General features: G+C 46.0%; 1 protein-coding gene across 1 annotated transcript in view; it reads right to left on the bottom strand.

Moving 5' to 3' along the window:
* The window catches only part of LOC137437090 (histone acetyltransferase KAT2B-like), an 81,016-nt gene extending 68,113 nt beyond the window's left edge, over nucleotides 1–12,903 (bottom strand). The window contains exons 1-6 of the mRNA XM_068131455.2: nucleotides 12,604–12,903; nucleotides 11,743–11,879; nucleotides 1,985–2,193; nucleotides 1,755–1,881; nucleotides 976–1,086; nucleotides 636–779 (exon numbers count right to left, since the gene is read on the bottom strand). Coding sequence (XP_067987556.2) covers nucleotides 636–779; nucleotides 976–1,086; nucleotides 1,755–1,881; nucleotides 1,985–2,193; nucleotides 11,743–11,805 — 654 coding nt within the window. The 5' untranslated portion in view covers nucleotides 11,806–11,879; nucleotides 12,604–12,903. The remainder of the gene's footprint in view (nucleotides 1–635; nucleotides 780–975; nucleotides 1,087–1,754; nucleotides 1,882–1,984; nucleotides 2,194–11,742; nucleotides 11,880–12,603) is intronic.
* Nucleotides 12,904–17,964: the final 5,061 nt, after the last annotated feature.

Below are 17,964 nucleotides of genomic sequence, written 5' to 3'. Positions count from 1 at the left end.
CGGGCCTGGGCAAACCCCCTGGGTTAATAGATATATATTGCTGACCGATAAACGGGTTTTCAGAGTGCCTGAGTGTTTGATTTCAATAAAGCAACTCAGATGAATTCCAGCTTTTTGTCGCGTCCATTCTTCTGATCGACGTGGGAGCCCCAGCTCCTTCAATATAGATGTGATTCTTTCATAAATTCGAATAATTTATTATTCATAATGCATGATCTTCCAAAAAAAGTATCATGATGGAATAAAAAGTGTGCCATTAATAAACCAAATTTTAAACAGTAACTTTTGGAGGATTATAATTAGTGCATCAAATAACGAGTCTGAAAGTTTATTTATGGGAAGTTTGGGACAGACCATCTGTTATGGCATCTACAAAAAGAAAATTGATGCAAAAGGAAGTTTTTTTTCTTCTTTCAAATCAGAATCATTATGGGCCGTAATATTCATCATGCAATCTATGGATAAGATCTTCCACAACAGTTTCTGCGAGACGGAACAATATAAAAATGCACAATAGCTAAGCAAGTACCTCATCATCAGTTTATGCTGTACAAGATTAAAGTCTTAATCACTATTTGTGATCTACAAAGTAACAAATAATGTTTTCATTCTTCTACCCAAATGTCTGCATTCACCTCCTTCTGCTTCTTGATGATAACAGAAAACTCCGTGTAGGGGATCCGAGGGTTAAGCTCACAGCCCATTAGCGTGGCCTCCTCATAGTCTTTGATGTAGCCAATGTACTTGTTCTTGGGCAGCTTTATGTCTTTGGAAAAGCCCTGAGTATCAGGAAAGTATGGAAAAATCTGATAAGAACAAGCATACGAGTAAGTACCGAAGTTTGGATATAAATGTGAATACAAAAGGGGTTGGGAAAAGGAAAGAAAAATGATGAGAAAAAGGGAACAAAGATGTTTGTAGAGCAGAGGTGGATGGAAGAGGGAGGGAGGGCGGTGGGGGATGACAGCATCTTGCCTGTTTCTTAAAGTATCCAATAGCATATTCATCAGCAAAGGTCAGGAAATGAAGGATGCTATGATTAATGTGGTATTCCTTCAGATGGTTCATGAGGTGGGTACCATAACCCTGCATAACGGCACATTCAGATAAAACTAAAACGATAACAGTTTGTTTGTGATGTAATCAATTAAAAAAAAAAAAGACATGGTAGTCAAAACGACAGAAAAAATACAAAGAAAAAAAAAATATATATTAAATATGCCTGAACATATACCTTTAAGGGAGCATGTACTGCACATACATATATATATCTATCTATATATATATATATATGTATATATATATATATATATATATATATATATATATATATATATATATATATATATATATGTTTTCATAAACAGGATTTAAATTGCTGCGTGGGGTTAGTGTGAAAAATTCTGATTCAACCCGGGACTCGAACCAGGGACCTCCATCACTTACGCGGTGACAGCCCATTGCGCTGTTGAGCCAACCAAATCTCCTCAGAAATTTTCCACACTTAACACTGTGAGCTTTATAAGCTTCATAAGTGATGTGTGGAAAATTTCTGAGGAGAAAAAAATAATTCATGACGACCTATTTTGAAGCCATAAAAGTGAAAAAACATACCTTTTCAGAAAGTAACGGTGATGAGTTAGACGATAAAACAATGAGCACTATCTTGTCCGATTATATTTATCAGGGCTTCACCTAGTGCTGACACATTTGCATTTGTAGGTCTGGAAACTGATCAGTTCTTGAGGACCCACCTTGACCTGCTCAATGGATGTAACTGCACAGAACACGATCTCAGTGAAACCCTGTGTCAGGAACATGCGGAAGCAAATCCCTCCAATGACGCGCCCATCCTTGATCAGAGCCAGAGTCTTGTGTTTTCTGTCATGGGTATACAAAATCAAACGGATAATAACCCTTTGACATGACCCCACAAAAAATGCCAAATTAAGTTTCAGCACTGATAGACAGCAAAAGTACTCACAGGTCAAACACGAGGCGAGTTATGTACTCCTTTGGCATGCGAGGAAGCTCGTGTGAGAACACATTCTGTAGGCCCACCAACCATACTAACATCTTCTTGTTGGGCCTCTGAGACAGCGAGTTACCCAACACATGGAACTCTATGATCCCTCGCCGTTCCTCCATCCTTGCTGCCTCATCCCTTGCCACATGGGCTGACAAGAGGCTCGTCTGTCGGGCAGAATCAACACTAGGTCTACACTTGGTGGTCCCCAATCCCAAATGATGCACTGCACAAAGTTAATCATTCAGAGGTCATTGCAGTTTATGCTTCCACCTAAATTACCCATCTACATTTCTGTTTCAGCTCTTTGCTGTACTGATACATTAAAAGTTTAACAATCATGTGAATAGTGACAAGGAGCTGCTGGTACTCCAGGTCACCTGCCTTTTCGGTAGTATGAGAAATACCTCTGTATTACATGAAAGCTAAATCTTGAACAGTTTTTGAAATATCGTGTACACAAGACAAGTTACCGAGATGGTTGCCATGGCAGTATAATTCAGCCAATCACAGCCGTGATCGAATCTGGTTGAGATAATGTCATGAGGAATAGATATCTGCAATATGCAAGTTAAATATTCAACGTTTTTTGAAATATCGTGGACACAAAAGAAAATGGACAGATGATCAGTCGGTCAGTTGGTCGGAGCTCATTTTCATGTTCCCCGTCTCCAACCTTGTCGGAGGAGTGGGGGACAACAATGGGTCAAAAACAAGCTTGTCAGTGTCTTGTGCTAGAGATACACACAGAGTTCAATCTGTTTGACTATCGAGACCACCTCAAAAAAAGTACCCATTGGATGGAAATTTTCCTCAGAACCTCTCAGAAGTCAGAATTTTAAATGACTTTCTATGCTTGGATACAACAACAACAACATGCATTTTAAAGGCCATTTTCCCTACTAGAGCGGGGGTTAGCCTTGCGGTCCTCATGACAATCTTCTCCATTTTGTCCTATTTTCTGCATCTCTCCTTGTTAACCCCCTTGCCCGCATTTCTTCTTCCACCATCTTTCGCCAAGTCTTTCTCGGTCTTCCACGTCCTCTACTTCCTTCTACATTCATTTCCATCACTCTTCTCAACCAGTCACTTTCATCCTTCCTCAACACATGACCAAACCATCTCAACCTGTTCCTCTTCACAGCATCAATCACAGGCTCTATTCCCATCATCTTTCGCAATTCATCATTTGTCTTCCTCTCTATCTCAACGATACTCCGCACATCCGTCGAACCATTCACATTTCCACCCTTTCCAACCTTCGTTGCTGCTCTACGTTCATTACCCATGTCTCGCTCCCATAAATCATAACACTTCTCACACATGCAGTATACACCTTTCCCTTCAGCTTCAACGACACTCCCCTCATCATCAGCACACCACTCAGTTCCCGAAACTTCTTCCATGCACATCTCACTCTAGCAACCGTTGCCGAGTCTGATCCACCTTCTCCATTCAGCATGTCTCCGAGGTAGCAAAATGTTTTCACACCTTCCAGCTTCATGCCGTCTCCAAGATCCAACTCAACATTTCCTCCATCTGCAGCTCCCTCTGTGCACACCTTACATTTGAATGTAGCTGCCACACTGGTTAATGACCCTCTCAGACCACTACATTTTTGATGAACCCACTCAGCGCACATTGTACATTGAATGGAGTTCACTCCGACACCCTTCCTACACACAGCACAGGGCCACTTCCCAGTTCTTTCCACCTCACCACATGCTTTACCACTTGCCATCACCTTCGTCTTTCCGATATTCACCTTCAGACCTTTTGTCTCCATACATTCCTTCCACTTGTTCATCTTTTCCTTCAGTCCATCCATACTTTCCGCAATCAACACCAGATCATCTGCATACAACAACTCCCACGGTAAACCCTCCTTTACGTTCTGAGCCAGCATCTCCATCACAGCTACAAATAGTAGTGGACTTAGTACCGACCCCTGATGCACTCCCGCCTTCACCTCAAACTCACCACTGTTCCCGTCCTTCGTCCTTACAGCTGTGCGTGCTCTTTTGTACATTGCCATCACTACTCTGATCAACCATTCCTCCACTCCTAACTTCCTCAATGCCCATGTCAATACTTTGCGTGGTACCCTATCGAATGCTTTCTCCAGATCAACAAACCCAAGAAACAACTTCTTCCTCTTCTCCATGTACTTCTCCTGCAACTGCCTCACAATGAAAAGCGCATCTGTCGTTCCTCTTCCTGGCATAAATCCAAACTGCATTTCGTCGATCTTCACTTTCTTCCTTATCCTCCTCTCCAACACCCTTTCCAATACCTTCATTCCATGCTCCAATAACTTTATCGCTCGGTACGAGCCACACTCCAGAGGGTCACCTTTCCCCTTGTATAGAGGGACGAGGGTACTCAGTTCCCAATCCACTGGAATGCGGCCTTCTTTCACCACCAGATTACAGATCTCTGTCATTCTCTTCACACCCCAACTTCCTGCTGCCTTCAACATATCTCCCACAACTCCCGTCGGCCCTCTCGCTTTTCTACCCTTCATTGCTTTTATTGCTTCCTCAGCTTCCTTCTCAGTTATCTTCTCTGCCGGTCCTAAAACTGGGTTACTCTCTATGTTGCCATCCCATTCATTCTCTGTATTCAACAGCATTTACATATATCTTTTCCATCTTCCTTTAATTCCATCTGGGTCGTCAACGATTTGTCCCACTTCATCCTTCAAGCAACTCACCCCCATCACATCACACCTCTCTTTCGCTATCTGCTTTGCAATCCTGAATACTGCTTTCTGACCCTCTTCCGAATCCAAGCGTTCTCCGATCATTTTCCTACATGCCTCCTGCGCCTTTGCTTCCCCTTTCTTTGCAGCCTTCCTGGCTGCCTTATAACTTTCATGCTCTGCTGTTTCTGCTCCCGTACCCTTCGCCTTCTGCCACTCCTTGAACTTCTTCCTCTTCTCGTCAATCCTCTTTCCAACTTCATCATCCCACCACCATGTTTCCGAGTACCTCGGTGGTCCTTTTGTCCATCCACATACCTCACCAACGGCTCCCAACAAACTAGCTTTCATTGACATCCAACCACTTTCAAGCTCAACCACATCATCCTCGACCCTACTCAGCCTCTCTTTTAATGCCTCCCTTACTGTCACCTCTTTCAACCACCACACCTTCATTCTCGGTTGGTACTTCACCCGCCGAGCTCTCCTCGCACCTTTCACCCTTATGTCACAGACAACCAAGTGGTGCTGTGAAACAGCCTCCTCCCCCGGGATCACCTTTGTGTCCCGGAGGTGTCCCCTATCTCGCCTACGCACCATCAGGTAGTCAACGGTTGTCGTCGACCCACCTGACGTGTATGTAACAAGCTTATTATCCTCTTTCTGGAACTGAGTATTACAAATGAACAAATCAGCTCCATCAGCAAACTCCAAAATCCTTTCACCTTCTCCATTTCTCACACCATATCCGTAACCCCCATGAACTCCCTCAAAACCATCCATACTCCTTCCCACATGTCCATTTAAGTCTCCTCCTTCCACAACAACTTCCTCATCTTTCACGTTTTCCATCAGCTTCTCTATCGCACACCAGAACTTGTCCTTCTCTTCATCGCTTCGACCAACCTGTGGAGCATATCCCGAGATGACGTTCAGCAAGAGCTTTCCAATCATCATTTTCACCATCATCAACCTATCACTCACTCTAGTCACACTCACCACACTGTCTACAACTCCTCAGAAAACAGGACACCAACACCATTCACGCCCTCCAGGCACCCTTGCCACATAAACTTGTATTTCTGTCCCTGCCTACCCTTCACCATTCTCACACCACTTCCTTTCCATCTCGTCTCTTGCACACAACATATGTCCACTCTTCTTCTGACCAATACCTCCACCACTTCTCCTGATCTCCCTGTCATTGTCCCTACATTCCATGTCCCAAACCTCAAAAACCGATCTCTACTTCGGGCTGTACCCTGCCCATATGTAGTTGTAATTGTCATGGTTCTCTTTTTGAGGCAATGTTTTTATAGCCGGATGCCCTTCCTGACGCCAACCCTCTTAGTCGTCTCTTACGACACGCAGGGATACGGTGTACCTATTCTAATCCAGGGTATACACTGGGAAACGTTTAAAATATGGAAATTCTGGGGGGGGGGGGGGGCGGCGTCAGCATCACGGCTGCGGTTTAAACATATTTAAATAATATTTAAACAAAACTATGAAAAACAATCTGGGAAAGGTCTCTAAGTGAGAACGTGGATTTGAGAAAGCAGGAGCAGAGGTGGAAGAAAAACGAGATATAGGGGGCGGGGCACAAGTCGAGACGAGGAGGAGAGCGAACAAGCACGTGTCCAGGAGGATAGAAAGAATTAATATAGAATTTTTTTTGTTGTTTATTTGTTTGTTCTGTTTTCAAAACGCTGGACAAAGGGTAAGATGTTCGTGAGAGGTAGGGGAGAGAAAATAAAATCAAAGAAACAAGCAAATACTATGAAGGAAAGAACCCATATTCACAAAACACTGACGGGGGGAGGGAGCCCGGAGAGACCAGGCCGCGCACGAGGCGCGAACAAAAAAAACGATTAATTACACACAAATTTGCAACAACTACAAAACCAAAACCAAATAGAAACACACAATAACACATACACAACAAAATACCCAGCGGAAATTTGACAAAGACACGAACGGGAAAACACTCAAACTTTGATGCCGTGGAGAGATCGAAGCAAGCCTCGTCGCTCGAGGGACCGGAAGTCGAATTTTCACTTTCTACGCTTGGATATTAAAAACAAAATAAAGAAAGGCTATCTAACAGGATTACCCAGACGTAGCTTGGTTCAATTTGAGCGGACGAGTCTGGGTTTGATCTCCGGCCTTACGATAAACCCAGTCCTTTTCAGGGAGGCACTGCATCAATGAATATGCCATTCTTCGGAGGGGACATTAAGGTGGCTGCCTATTCCACGAGGATCCGCTGGTGATCATGGTCAAATTGAATTTTTTTTCTCAATGGTTCAAGGAAGAATCCGTTCCAGATTTGTCTTGGCCAAATGCTGTCGATGCTACTTTCACTCTTCATAGTCCCAACTGTTCCAGTGGGTTGTCATGCATTTGGTTTGTATCAATTTCATGTGTGTGGGCCTCAGCTGTGTAACTACATGTATGTAGCTCATAAGCTTCAGCCTTTAACACTTCACACTTCTCTCCCTTTCTTTTCTCTTTTACAGTTTGTTGTTTACTTCCCACTTCTCTTTCTCCTCCAGTTTGTTTATCCCATAGTTGCATCCACATGTGACCTACTGTCCCATTGTCAGTACATGTTGCCTTCTCCCCTCTGTCACTTCACTATTCCATGAACTTAGAATGTATGCAATATATACAGTGCATTCAGAAAGTATTCAGACCCCTTCGCTTTTTTCACATTTTGTTATGTTGCAGCCTTATGCTGAAATCGTTTAAATTCATTTTTTTCCTCATCAATCTACACTGGGTTTATCGTAAGGCCGGAGATCAAACCCAGACTCGTCCGCTCAAAGATATGAAAAACCCAGACAAACCCAGACTCGTCCGCTCAAAGATATGAAATCTTTCCTCTTCTCCAATGGCTTGATCTCTGATCATCAATTTGGTTTCAGACCAGGTCACTCTACTCTGGACATGCTGCTTCTGCTGTCTCAACAATGGATGGAGGTCCTCAATGCCAAACAGGAAATTAGAGCTGTCTCCCTCGACATATCACGTGCCTTCGACACGGTCTGGCACCCCGCTCTGCTCACCAAACTCTCCTCCTTTGGTATCCATGGAAATCTCCACGCATGGCTGGCGGACTTCCTCTCTAGTCGTCGTCAACGTGTGGCCCTGAATGGGTTTCTCTCATCTCCTCTTCCTGTTCAGGCTGGAGTTCCCCAAGGCAGTGTTCTGGGCCCCGTGCTTTTTCTGGTCTTCATCAATGATCTCTCTGACTCTCTCGAAAATCCTCTCTATCTCTTTGCTGATGACTCCACTCTCTGCCGCTCCATTCCTCTTCCCTCAGATCGGCAGTCTGCTGCCTCCTCACTCTCTGAAGACCTGGACAAAATCACAGACTGGTCAAACAAGTGGAACATGTCTTTCAATCCTGACAAATCTCACACTCTTACTATGTCTCTCCGAAAAGATCGACTGGACAACCCTCCCATCTACTTTCTCAACAATCCTCTCCAAGAAGTTCTGTCGCTCAAGATTTTGGGTCTCACTATCTGCCATGATCTTTCTTGGGAAAACCACATTTCCAAGCTGGCCTCCAAAGCCAGTCGCCGACTGGGCATCCTCCGTCGTGCGAAGTCCTTCCTCGGCACACCTGAGCTCCTCACCACATACAAGGCTTTCATCCGCAGCTCAATGGAATACTGTTCTCCCCTATGGGCCGGTGCTCCTGCCTCACACCTAGCTCGGCTTCACGCTGTTGAAACCAAAGCTTTCAGAATTATTGGAATCTCCCGCGATGAAGCTATCTCTGAGGGCCTTTCACTCACTCACCGCAGGCAGGTAGGTGGTCTTTCTGTCTTCTACCGACTCCTCTCCGGCCTTGCACCCCCAGCTCTCTCTGTGCTCTGTCCCCCAAATATTCCTACAGGTCGCACAAGATCTGCCAGCAACCCTCTGATGGTTAAACTGCCGAAATCTCGGCTCTCCGCTCACCTTCACTCTTTCATTCCTCTTTTCTCCCGCCTCTGGAACAAACTCCCTCACTCTCTTCAATCCCACTCCTCCCTCCAGGTCTTTAAAACAGCTGTTCACCACCATCTCTTATCTTCCCCCATCCAAAACCTTGATCTTTTCTACCCCTGCTAATTCACCCCAGATCCACCTTGTTTGAAATTCCAACTTCTTTCCTGGAAGTCCTGGCAGTGTCCATATGTTTTATACCTCTCCCACTGCCCCCTTCCCACGCCCCCCCCCCCCCCCAAAGCCCTCGCCCTCTCTCAGATCTCTCGATGTCTCCATGTCTCTCGGTCCCTGCTCTCAAATGTTGTGTTTGTGTCCTTCCCCCTCTCTCCCCATCTTGTCTACCGCTCCCTATGTTATATGTTTTATGTGTCGGTTTGTCTTTCTGTGTGATTAATGTTCGCTCTTTCACGAGCCTCGATCTTGTATACAAAAAAAAAAAAAAAAAAAAAAAAAAAAAAAAACTCAATACCCCATAATGACAAAGAGAAAACAGGATTTCAGAAAGTTTTGCAAATTTATTAAAAAGAAAAAACTGAAATATCACATTTACATAAGTATTCAGACCCTTTGCTATGACACTTGAAATTTAGCTCAGATGCCTCCTATTTCTCTTGATCATCTTTGAGATGTTTGTACACCTTGATTGGAGTCCACCTGTGGTAAATTCAATTGATTGGACATGATTTGGAAAGGCACACACCTGTCTATATAAGGTCTCACAGCTGACAATGCATATCAGAGCAAAAACCAAGCCATGAGGTCGAAGGAACTGCCTGCTGAGCTCAGAGACAGGATTGTGTCGAGGCACAGATCTAGGGAAGCCGACAAAAAAAATTCTGCTGCATTGAAGGTTCCCAAGAGCACAGTGGCCTCCATAATCCTTAAATGGAAGACGTTTGAAACAACCAGGACTCTTCCTAGAGCTGGCCGCCCGGCCAAACTGAGCAATCGGGGGAGAAGGGCCTTGGTAAGAGAGGTGACCAAGAACCCGATGGTCACTCTGGATGAGCTCCAGATATCCTGTGTGGATGGGAGGAACTTCCAGAAGGACAACCATCACTGCAACACTCCAACGATCTGGGCTTTATGGCAAGATGGAAGCCTCTCCTCAGTGAAAGGCACATGAAAACCCGCTTGGATTTTGCAAAAAAGCACCTACAGGACTCTCAGACTGTGAGAAACAAGATTCTGTGGGCTAAATAAAATTGTTAAAATCACTTCACATGATGAGCAAAGGTGTTCAAGGATATTTAGTGGCTGAATATTTAACGCTGTTCACATTTTACCCAATTTCAACTTTGTGAACAAGGTGAGAAAAGCCACTATCCACCTCCACCCCAACCCTTAGCCAATGAGCGCAGACAAAAACGAAATAGGAGAGGACGAGGGATACAACACTCAACAAGACCATTAACACGATTGGAGTCCTCACCACATACAAGGCTTTCATCCGCAGCTCAATGGAATACTGCTCTCCCCTCTGGGCTGATGCTCCTGCCTCACACCTAGCTCGTCTTCACGCTGTTGAAACCAAAGCATTCAGAATCATTGGAATCTCCCGCGATGAAGCTAACTCCAAGGGCCTTTCACTCACTCACCGCAGGCAGGTTGGTGGTCTTTCCGTCTCCTACCGACTCCTCTCTGGCCTTGCCCCCCCCAGCTCTCTCTGGGCTCTGTCCCGCAAATATTCCTACAGGTCGCACAAGATCTGCCTGCAACCCTCTTATGGTTAAACTGCCAAAATCAAGACTCTCTGCTCACCTTCACTCCTTCATTCCTCTTTTCTCCCGCCTCTGGAACAAACTCCCTCACTCTCTTCAATCCCACTCCACCCTCCAGGTCTTTAAAACAGCTGTTCACCACCATCTCTTATCTTCCCCCATCCAAAACCTTGATCTTTTCTACCCCCGCTAATTTCACCCCAATTCCACTTTTTTGAAATACCAACTTCAGTCCTGGAAGTCCTTGGTGTCCTTGTGTTTTATACTTCTCCCTCGCCCCCCGCCCCCCTTCCCACACCTCCTCCCCCAAAGCCCTCTCCCTTCCACACATCTCCCTGCTCTCAAATGTTGTGTTTGTGTGCTTCCCCTTCTCTCCCCATCTTGTCTTCCACTCCCTCTTTTTATATATTTTGTTTGTCTGGTTGATTTGTTTGTGAAGTAAATGTTAGCTCTTTCACGAGCCTCGATTCAGTATACAAAAAAACACTATGCCTCGTGGTTGAATAATGTCTCCCCTCCACCACACCTTACACATCTTGAGACTGAATATGCGGGTTGCTTAAAATAACTGTGAAGTTTTGTATTAATACTATATCATAAGGTCATTTACACCTATTAAAGGTCAACTTAAAATATAGAAAGATGGATTATACCCAGATTTTTTTGTTCGTCAACTACACATATGTAACAGAAAAGTCCAATTCAATTACTGCACATAAAACAGACACGCTGCCACTAAATATTGATGGAAATGTGAACGAAAACAGTTCTATCTCTTCACACAGAGAGAAAAATTGCAACCAAAAACGAAGAATTCAAAACCAGTGATAGGCGTCAACAACCATTCTCGACCACGTTGTGGAACGTTAGTCAAGGCCCTCACTTTTTCACCTCTGTTTTAAATTTGTTTTCTGCACAACTGCTTGTTGTTTCTGCACAACACAACTGATTGATGCAAAACTTTTGACATAGGAGCACCTACCGATGGATATCGTTTTGACAAGGGTACAGGATGATTGGATGGAAAATGCAGCCGGCATTCCAAAAAGTCAGTTTCCTGAAGGCATGGATTGCAGGGTGTTTAATCTGTCAGGAAAATCGACATAGCCTCGCTCGGCTTCGGCCGAATTATCCATTCAGATGCAACAGTCCCCAGTAATGAAGTCATAGCGAAGGCTCGAAAAAACAAACCTTGATTGTTCGACTTTTTAATCAAATAATATTGAGGCAAAAAAGTGGAACTCGACTGAGATAAGTCTGGAACATCTGCAAGAATGCGGCAAAGTGCTCACCTCTGGACCAAGCATCGTGCCAGGGTCTGTGATGGTCGCCATGACTTCATTGACCAACTCCATAGGGATGTCCCCAATCAACCGCTGCCTTTTAGCCTCCTCAAGTGTCGTGTGGTCTTCGGCTTTTCGCTTTTCACCTGTGCAAGACCGGCAGTGGCATAAGATCATATCACTGTTGTGCAGAAGTTGCTGGAAAAACAATAAACCTTCTGTTATTATTTCGGTTTCACACTGGGCCCACTATTACAGGATGTGCAGCACTCTTCTATAATAAAGCAATATTTACCCTTTTACGCAATGCAGTACAGGAGGCTGAAAACCTGCCCTTACAATCATGACAGTGGGTAGAGGCCTACAAATGTCAGGTGAGGTAAGCAAGCTGGTGAACTCGTGGCCGTTCTTGCCATTCATGAGGAAAGACCTTACAATGGCCGAGACAGATGCCACCAAGCTTGCTTTGTTTCTTCTTTCCTTTCTGGTATTTGACTCTTCATTCATGATGTTAGTTCGACACTTCCTGTCACTCAATAGGATCTTTCGTTCAAGCCTTTGCGTATTAGTTTTGCCATTGATGTGATAGCCAGAGTGAGTGGACGTTTGGATATCAGGATATCAGGATATCAGGATATCAGGTCTCGACTGTTCCATTCAACAAATTTGGCGATTGTAATTTTTCACCTCCAATGATAGTTACCTCTTTGCTCCTGCTACCTCCTTTGTAATCAAGGTAGCAGTACTACATGTGGCCAAAATCTCAAACATGGGGACAAACAAATATTTTCTGGGGAAAAAAAGCAAAGCATCATTCTGACATTGGAATATCATTTGATTGGATCTTTATTTTAAACAATGCTAACATACCTAAGCTTTGTCCATCTTCACCTTTTCGCAAGGAGGCCGAAATCTGCGACGTCCCAGTGGTGTCTACTGTTGTCCCACCACTATTATTCCCCCCAGATGGCCGAGACGTTCCTGAGCTGCTCACACTCTGCCCGATGGAGGCCACTGGAAACAAATACCGCTCATATCAATCAGAACCAGTACAACAGAAGCAGACAGATGTTAGCAGCAGAGGATAAACCACCCCGCTGTATGAAATGAGAAAAAGCAAACTGGGTTCATCCAGGTGTTCTCCAAATTTAAAGGACACTTGTGCAAAACCTTAAGAGAGTGCATTGACATTTCATTTCATTGAAGCTGAAGGGAAAGGTGTATGCTGCATGTGTGAGAAGTGTTATGATTTATGGGAGTGAGACATGGGTAATGAACGTAGAGCAGCAACGAAGGCTGGAAAGGGTGGAAATGCGAATCGTTCGGTGGATGTGTGGAGTATCGTTGAGAGAGAGGAAGACAAATGATGAATTGCGAAAGATGATGGGAATAGAGCCTGTGATGGACGCTGTGAAGAGAAACAGTTTGAGATGGTTTGGTCATGTGTTGAGGAAGGATGAAAGTGACTGGTTGAGAAGAGTGATGGAAATGAATGTAGAAGGAAGTAGAGGATGGGGAAGACCGAGAAAGACTTGGCTAAAGATGGTCGAAGAAGAAATGCGGGCAAGGGGGTTAACAAGGAGAGATGCAGAAAATCGGGCAAGATGGAGAAGATTGTCATGGGGACCGCAAGGCTAACCCCTGCTCTTGCAGGGAAAATGGCCTTAAAATGCCTGTTGTTGTTTGTTGTATTGACCTTTCAGGTTGAAATGTACTTCAGGTTCTCTTGATATTGAAAATGGAGGCACTGTTGTTAATGTGTGCAGCTATAAAGTACAATGGATATTTTGATTTTATTCAGTATGAGAGAAACTGATTGTGATGAAATATTCAGAAAGTAATGAATTAGTCAGGCATATTTACTCCACAAAGTGGGTTTTTATGTCCCCTTTAAAAAGCAGTGAGTTCCATGTCATCCAAATACAGTTGAGGGTGTCCACAAATTGCCGTTCCAAATTCAAAATGTCATTAATAAAATAATGAAGTCAGATACAAAGATGCAGGTTGCTGCATGTCAAAATTCAAAAACCATTTCTCAAAGTCTTATCGTCAACATTTTTCAAGATCATCATTTATCATCATCAGTACACATACATCAGTACATCAGTACAAACAAAATCTAACTGGGTTATGTCTGGCTGCAGAATACAGTTGTGGCTACAGAATCGGACCGTAGTGTCCAATCCATCGATCCTTGAAGTGTTCATAAAGGAAATTGTGCGCTATCAGACTCCAATGTGGGGAAAAATGACCTCTGGTTTCAGGACACCAATTGTGGGAGTAAAAAGCTCTAAAAAATTCAGGCAATTGTCAAACGTTATCGTGGCTTCAGCAAAGAAGAACAAGAACAGCACTCAGTAGTGTGCATAACTTCGCCAGACTGAAGAGTTTACATTTTGTATGCCACAGATAGGCCAGACCTGGATTCGAACCTGAACCAAAATCGAATCAGCTTGTTCTTGTTGCCTAACCAAATCATCCACCAAGTTTTGTCATAACTCGTCCATAACTTTTTGAAATATTATGCTGTGCATCGTTTTTGGCCCTATCTCTCAATGGTGAATAATCTCCATAAATTCTAGCAAAGATCCAGATCTTCACCAAATTCTAATCATTTCGTCTTTGTCACAAAATCAGTCGTTGTGTCAGAATTTTGAACGAGGTACAAATCCCCAAAAACACACATTGATTGCTTTAAACCTATATAACTTTGTCCCAAATGTTCTGAATTAGTACATTTAGGTGTCACCTTGTAGAACACAATCACGGCTTCCAGAAAATGTATAGTTTTATATACTTTAAAAAAAATCAATTATCTACATGTTGCCTCTGAACCTCAAAAAATGGTGAAAAAGGGCATTTGTTTTAGTATTTCGTTACCCTTCAAAGCCATGCATTCATTATAAAAGCCTTTTTCAGATACTTTTCACAGCTGGAATAAAAGTAGATCTATATAACTACTCTACTGAATGTGTTTTTGTGTTACTCATGTCAGTTCCTGAGTCACAGCTCCTCCTCATATAGGATGAAGCAGATGAACCGTAACGTAAGAGATATTTATATAAGCCCTGTTTTACACATATCAGGGTGTTCCATAGTTCTTCTTTAGGGCGCAACAAACAGCACTTATACGTATGTATTAACTCTGTAAAAATCATTGACCTCCTTTGTTTCTCTGAGACACAACAAACTTGAGTGTGAATTTAGAAACCATAACGGTCTCTTACGTTACGCACGTCATGCTCCCTGTAAGCCAGGTAAGTGCATATCGAAGTGAAATATACCATCAGACCATCACATTAGCTTGAATTCTATGCCATTTCAAAAGATCGGGACGCTCCTGGTGCGTTAAGTACGCAAAACTAGCCGAAACAGCATCTTTGGGAAGAAGAGGAAGGAATTCATATATCTTATTTTGGTCTCTTACATTATGCGAACAAGGAAGGGAAACTTTGACCATGAATAAAAACGGAACCTCTGGGCCGATCGGTGTCAGTTTGGCTGCGTTTGATAGCCCAGGCTTAGGGCTTTAAGGATATGAAGGTGATTTTTAGCTATTCCAAAAAAATTTTTTTGACCCCCGGGAGGCCCAAATGTACCTCGTTCAAAATTCTGACCCCGTTGTATCTGTATGCACTTCATTATGCTCCTTGCATCACTGAATTTGTCACCAAGACCTCTTGTACATCTTGTTTCTGAAGTTGCTAAGAACGTTTCAGTTGTTCTGAAATTCCACCAGCCCTCTTCCTTCCACAGATCTACCGACGTCCCTGTTCTCTACTGTTGTTGTACTTGTATGCTTTCCTCTCTCCCCCTCTTGTCTTCTGCTCTCTTGATTGTATGCTTTATGTGTCCGTGCATGTTTCGTGTTTAACGTGTTGGCTCTTACACGAGCCTCGACTCTGTATACAAAATAAATAAATAAAAATCGAATGCTTTACTGGGGAGGGGTAAAGCGATTTTCAGGCAACCCTGTAGATGAATTGATAGCGGTGAAATTGACTGGACAAGGAAATGAGATGCTCTTGGTGCTGTGATCAACTCGCTGGAGATAATTATGCCTTTATTACATCAGTGTAGCGGCTACCGCTGGGTTTTCACAATCGCCTTGCACCTATCAAGGACGCGGAGCGATCACCATGCCGGGCTCGTCCAGGACGCCCGGGCAGGCCCGCGCTCAACTTGCCAGGCCTCGGTCGGGACGCCCGGGCAGGCTCGCCCTCAACTTGCCAGGCCGCAGCCAGGACGCTGGGCCACGCCCCCTCTCGCCTTTCCTGGGCAAACGCTCCGGGATAATATGTATATATATTGCTGCCCGATAAACGGGCTTTTCAGAGTGCCTGAGTGTTTGGTTTGATTAAAGCAACTCGGATGAATTCCAGCTTTTTGTCGCGTCCATTCTTCCGATCGACGTGGGAGCCCCAGCTCCTTCATTGGTGACCTACCGACATGGACACGGCAGTCGCCCTTAAACTGCCTACCTTCTGGGAGGCTCACGCGGCGGTTTGGTTCGCACAGGCGGATTCCCTGTTCGCCCTGCGAGGCATCACGGCCGACGACACCCGCTTCCACCATGTGGTAGCAGCGCTCGGTTCGGCCACCGCGGCCCGCGCCCTGAGCCTCCTCGAGAGCCCGCCAGCCGCTGACAAATACGGCGCGATTAAGAAGCTTCTCCTCGACGCTTTCGCCCTCCCATCGGCGGAACGCGCACGGCGCCTGCTCGACCTGCCCGAGCTCGGCGACACGCGCCCTTCCGAGCGAATGGACTACATGCTTTCACTGCTCGGCGAGCACTCTCCGGCATTCCTGTTCCGGGAGCTGTTCCTCCGTCAGCTGCCTAACCCAGTACGCCTCGCCCTGGCAAGCACGACGATCACAGATCCCCGGGCCCTTGCCAGAGAAGCCGACAAGATCTCCGCCGCAGGACAGCGCATCGCAGCGGCGACATGGGACCCACCGCCGTCCGACGCAACACCCATGGCGCCCGAGCACCCGGCACGGTCGACGACCGAACTGCCGACGCAATTGGCGGCCGCTACACCGAGCCGACCACCTCCAGCACGACGACCGGGGCCTCCACCTGACCAAGCGTGGTGTTACTATCATGCCAGGTTCGGACAGAAGGCCCGGACATGCCGACCCCCGTGCACCTTCGGCAGGCCGGGAAACGGCCGGGCCGGCGTTCATTACCAGCCATGAGCGCCGGCCACACGAGCAACTTACTGTTCATCACGGATAAAGCGTCCGGACGGCGCTTCCTGTGCGACACCGGCGCCCAACTGAGCGTCATACCCGCCTCTGACCAGGACAGGCAATCCGCGGTTTGCGGCCCCTCCTTGGTTGCGGCCAACGGATCGACCATCCGCACCTTCGGCCCGCGCAACGTCACCCTCTGCTTTGGCGGCCAACGCTTTGCTTGGACGTTTGTAATCGCAAACGTGCCCATGGCTCTGCTAGGCGCCGACTTCCTCTGCGCACACGGACTGCTGGTGGACGTCCAACGGCGTCGTTTAATCAACGCCGAAACCTTCAGCTCCCTGGTATGCACATTGAGCAGCTCCGCGCCGACCGAGCTGGCATGCGCCGTCCCGGCGGCGAACGAGTTTGCTCGCCTGCTCACGGAGTTCCCGGCCCTCAAGCGGTCGACGTTTTCGGCCGTCGCAGTACGGCATGGGATCGAGCACCACATACCAACCACGGGCCCGCCGGTCTACGCCAGGGCCCGCCGCCTCGACCCAGCCAAGCTCGCCGTGGCGAAGGCCGAATTCGACGCGTTGGAGCACCTCGGCATCGTGCGGCGCTCCGATAGCGCGTGGGCCTCGCCACTGCACATCGTGCCAAAGCCGGGGGGTGGATGGCGCCCGTGTGGCGACTACCACCGTCTCAATGACGCTACCACCCCCGACAGGTACCCGATCCCGCATATCCAAGACTTCTCCGCCCGTCTGGCGGGACGGGTCATTTTTTCGAAAATTGATCTCATACGGGGATATCACCAGGTACCTGTCAGGGCGGCCGACGTCCCTAAAACGGCAGTCATCACGCCGTTCGGCTTATTCGAATTCTTGCGGATGCCGTTTGGTCTCAAGAACGCGGCTCAGGCGTTCCAGCGCTTGATGGACGGCGTGCTGCGTGCCCTGCCGTTCCTTTTCGTTTACCTGGACGACATCCTCGTCGCCAGCACGTCCCGGGCCGAGCACCTCCTCCACCTCCGAACACTGTTCGGGCGCC

The sequence above is a fragment of the Myxine glutinosa genome, chromosome 1, assembly GCF_964187855.1.
Source record: "Myxine glutinosa chromosome 1, kmMyxGlut1.1, whole genome shotgun sequence".
NCBI classification, from domain to species: domain Eukaryota; kingdom Metazoa; phylum Chordata; class Myxini; order Myxiniformes; family Myxinidae; genus Myxine; species Myxine glutinosa.
The sequence above is the reverse complement of the archived record's forward strand: the minus strand, read 5'-3'. Positions and strand labels throughout refer to the sequence as shown.